Below are 3,580 nucleotides of genomic sequence, written 5' to 3' on the forward strand. Positions count from 1 at the left end.
GAACCAAAAAGCACATCTTCTGAAGTTCTGATGAAGCCAGTAGGACCATATAATCTGCAAAGAGCAGAGATGCGATCCTAAGGCCACCAAAACAGATCCCCTCAACACCTTAGCTGTGCATAGAAATTCTGTCCATGAAAGTAATGAACAGAATTGGTGACAAAGCCTTGGTGGAGTCCAACTCTTCCTCAGGTGGCAGCAGTTGGGTGGAGTCAGTGGACGAGGATGAGCTGTTTGTGGAGAGCAGCATTAGCGGCAGTGAAGTGGCAGAGAAACCTTATCTTTGGTCAACGTAAATTCTCCTTACCTCATCAGCTGGATAGTGCTAGAGTCAGACAGGTTACTGAGTCTCTCACACAACATAAAACCAGGGGTGAAAGTAGGCGGGTACGGTCGGGTACTGCGTACCCCTAAAAGATTTAGCGGGGGTATGCAGTACCTGCAAGAGAGGGGAGCGGCTGTCTGCTGTAGAGAATCATTGGGTTCACTGTGCAGCTGTGAGTGCACCCACTAAACAACCGTGACTGATTAGTTTTTCAAGAGCAATCTAAAACACGACTTAATGAGTTAATAAGTCGCTTTTTTCCCCATTTTATATTGTTTCTAAACTGTTCGTGCTTTGCTAGAGCAGGGGCGCAACATGTTGATCTCGGCATTAGGTGACAAACTGAACACCGCCAGGACGCTGAGACCAGCACTTCCTCCTCTGGCTCACTTATGAAAAAGTTTGTAACTTTATTAAAGAACAACAACAACAAAAAAAAAAAATCAAGACTCTGCCAGATGTTCTCAGCAGACCCTCACGATACGTTTGGGCCTGCCAGATCTGACCAGCATCCTCCCCCACCACCGAAGCCAACTCACCACCAGATAGTACTCGGTGGACAATTACGCACCTCTCTTCTCCCGACTGTCCAAAACATGTGACCGCAGATCCGATGAAATGACAACAAAGTTGATCATTGAACTGCGGCCTGAAGTGTCCTGGTGCCAAGTTCACATATGGACACCCCTATGCTTCAACATGGTGTTCGTTATGGACAATCCATGACGAGCACATAAGTCCAGCAACATATATATTTTTTTATATTAGGCAATTCACATAATTATCGCAGTAGAAGCCACTTGCTTGTTAAATACTTCATAAAATATATTTCTCCTATTTGATGTTTATTGTCAATGACATATACTCGCAAACAAACAAGGTAATTAGTCCAATTTTGTCATTTATTGAATGTTCAGAAATTACAGTGTTTGCAGTGCACCACAGCAAAGGTCAACAACCCTGAACAAGTGATCACCTCAAAACCACTCCTATCTATTTACGCTCTCACTCTTTGTCACTTAACCACACCCGTTGCCATGGCGATTGACATATTGAGCACCCTTCTGTAGATCCATGAGAAGGGTACCTATGCCCTATCACATTTCTCAAGTTACCTTTTTGGACACTTAAAACGTTTGAAAAAGAAAAAACATCTCAATCAATACAGAATGACTCCAACATGTTGCCTCCCTGAATGATGCAATTCTAGAATATTATAATTATTATATTTAATTATGTTGAGTTTGATTATTTCTGTACAAAATACAAAATTGTATTTATTCTTCCTCAGGTGGCAGCAGTTGTCTGGAATCAGTGGGAGAGGATAATGAGCTGTTTGTGGAGAGCATCATCAGCGGCGGTGAAGTGGCAGAGAAACCTTTATCCGGTCGACGCAAACACTCCTTACCTCATCAGCTGGATAGTGCTAGAGTCAGACAGGTTACTGAGTCTTTCACACAACATAAAACTGAAGATGCTAGGATGAACATACAAGGTTTACTTCTCTTCTAGATAGAACAGGTTGTGCTCTAGTGTTCTGTAAAAGACCAGGATCCTTATGTTACACCTCCTTTTAGAGATATTGGTTTCCTCAGTTCAGCTCAATTTGTTAATATGGTGTCAATGCACAACACACTGGTAGGTTAATAGGTGAAGGGGGCTTATATAAGGAAAGTTACTTTACATTATCACAGCACGTTGTTATGGGCACCAGATCTTGTTGAGCAAAATCAGACAGACACTGGAATATCCTGTACTTTACAACATCACAAAAGTTTGCTTTGTAACTTGCAGAAATTGTTGAAGCCACATGTTTAGAGTGCAATGGCTTTTCTTGCTTCTACAGTGTATTGCAATACAAATATAGTTTATGTGACACTACAGCAGTCCCGAGCGGTCAGGGAAGCTAGGTGAGGAAAAGCCTTACCCAGTGTTGTGGTCAAGACCACCTAACCCGAGACCAAGACAAGACCAAGACCAGAGTGTATCGAGACCGAGACAAGACCAAGACTTTTAGGGTCCGAGACCAAGTCAAGACCAAGACCAAGGGAAGTCGAGACCCAGTCAAGACCAAGACCAGCGCCCCGCGCTACATGACATGATAAAATGTGAAATATGATAAAAAATGCTTCTCAAATTGATCTGAAAGATCCATATTCTCATAAAAACACCTAGATATTAAATACTTAATCAATTTTACCAATATTAAAAGCAGAACAAACTCTTTGTTCTGCTTTGCTTCCATCTCTGTGCTATAATCCGTGCCCTCTCTAAAAAGATAACGCCCTGGGTGTTTGCCCATTTTGCTCTGTCAGAAACCACCACTCTCTGCACCATTAAACTTAGCAATTGAGGCAATGCCCTGACGGTAAATAACGTTCAACTATGAACACTGACCAAGGAGGAACAAGCAAGAAGTAGCCAAACACAAGACGCTCACCGTGACTGTTCTCATCCTCTCTCCCTCTACATGAAGCCAGGCAGTCTGACACCATGGCACATTACAGCTGCCACTTTGAACGAAAACAATCACTCCAGTCCTATCTAATAAGTAAAGAGCCGTGCAGAAGAATTGGACTGTTTCTGAATGTCACATCGCTTTATTGCAGACTTTTGGACATAGCGTTCTCCCATATATGCGACAAGTCAGTCAACACCTCCGCACAATAATTCAGCGCTGTAAGTGACAACTTTTTTTCATCACAAATGCCTATGTGTCTCTATACTACTTTTTTAAGTAGCGTTGGCTACTTAGCTAAATGGCTAAGTGACGAAAAAAGTTAGACGTAGTCCCCACCGTCTGTGAAAGCGAAGCGCTGCTGAGTTAGCTGTGGCCATCGGATTTCTTATTATTTATGCAGCGCTATTCTATTACTGATGATAAGACAGACATCTTCTGCCGCTCAGAGAAAATCACTGCACATGTCTTGGAGCGCTGCGTGCGAGTGAAAGGTGGGGAGGGGAGAGTAACAGAAACATGTAATGGGCTCTTTGCATGTCAGCTTCCGTGTTTGGGGAAAAGCGGCTTGGTGGCTGTGCCCCCCCTGATAACTGATTGCCCTCCCCAGGTACTCTCCCTGATGACTGACATGTAACGGCACCAGGTCATTCCTATACATTATTTGGAATCATTCTAAGCCAACCTAATATCTAATATCTAAAGATGGCCACAGCTAACTCAACATCGCTTCGCTTTCACAGATGGTGGGGACAACGTCTAACTTTTTTCGTCACTTAGAAAAGTAGCTCAAAGAA

At 43.0% G+C, this 3,580-nt stretch overlaps 1 protein-coding gene across 1 annotated transcript in view; it reads left to right on the plus strand.

Moving 5' to 3' along the window:
- LOC107837664 (PDZ domain-containing protein 2-like) overlaps window positions 1–3,580 on the plus strand; it is a 99,877-nt gene that overhangs the window by 55,184 nt on the left and 41,113 nt on the right. Inside the window, exon 8 of the mRNA XM_016677804.1 lies at window positions 1,617–1,765. Within this exon, the coding sequence (XP_016533290.1) occupies window positions 1,617–1,765 (149 nt within the window). The remainder of the gene's footprint in view (window positions 1–1,616; window positions 1,766–3,580) is intronic.

Source organism: Poecilia formosa, unplaced genomic scaffold, assembly GCF_000485575.1.
Source record: "Poecilia formosa unplaced genomic scaffold, Poecilia_formosa-5.1.2 Scaffold165, whole genome shotgun sequence".
Classification (NCBI taxonomy): Eukaryota; Metazoa; Chordata; class Actinopteri; order Cyprinodontiformes; family Poeciliidae; genus Poecilia; species Poecilia formosa.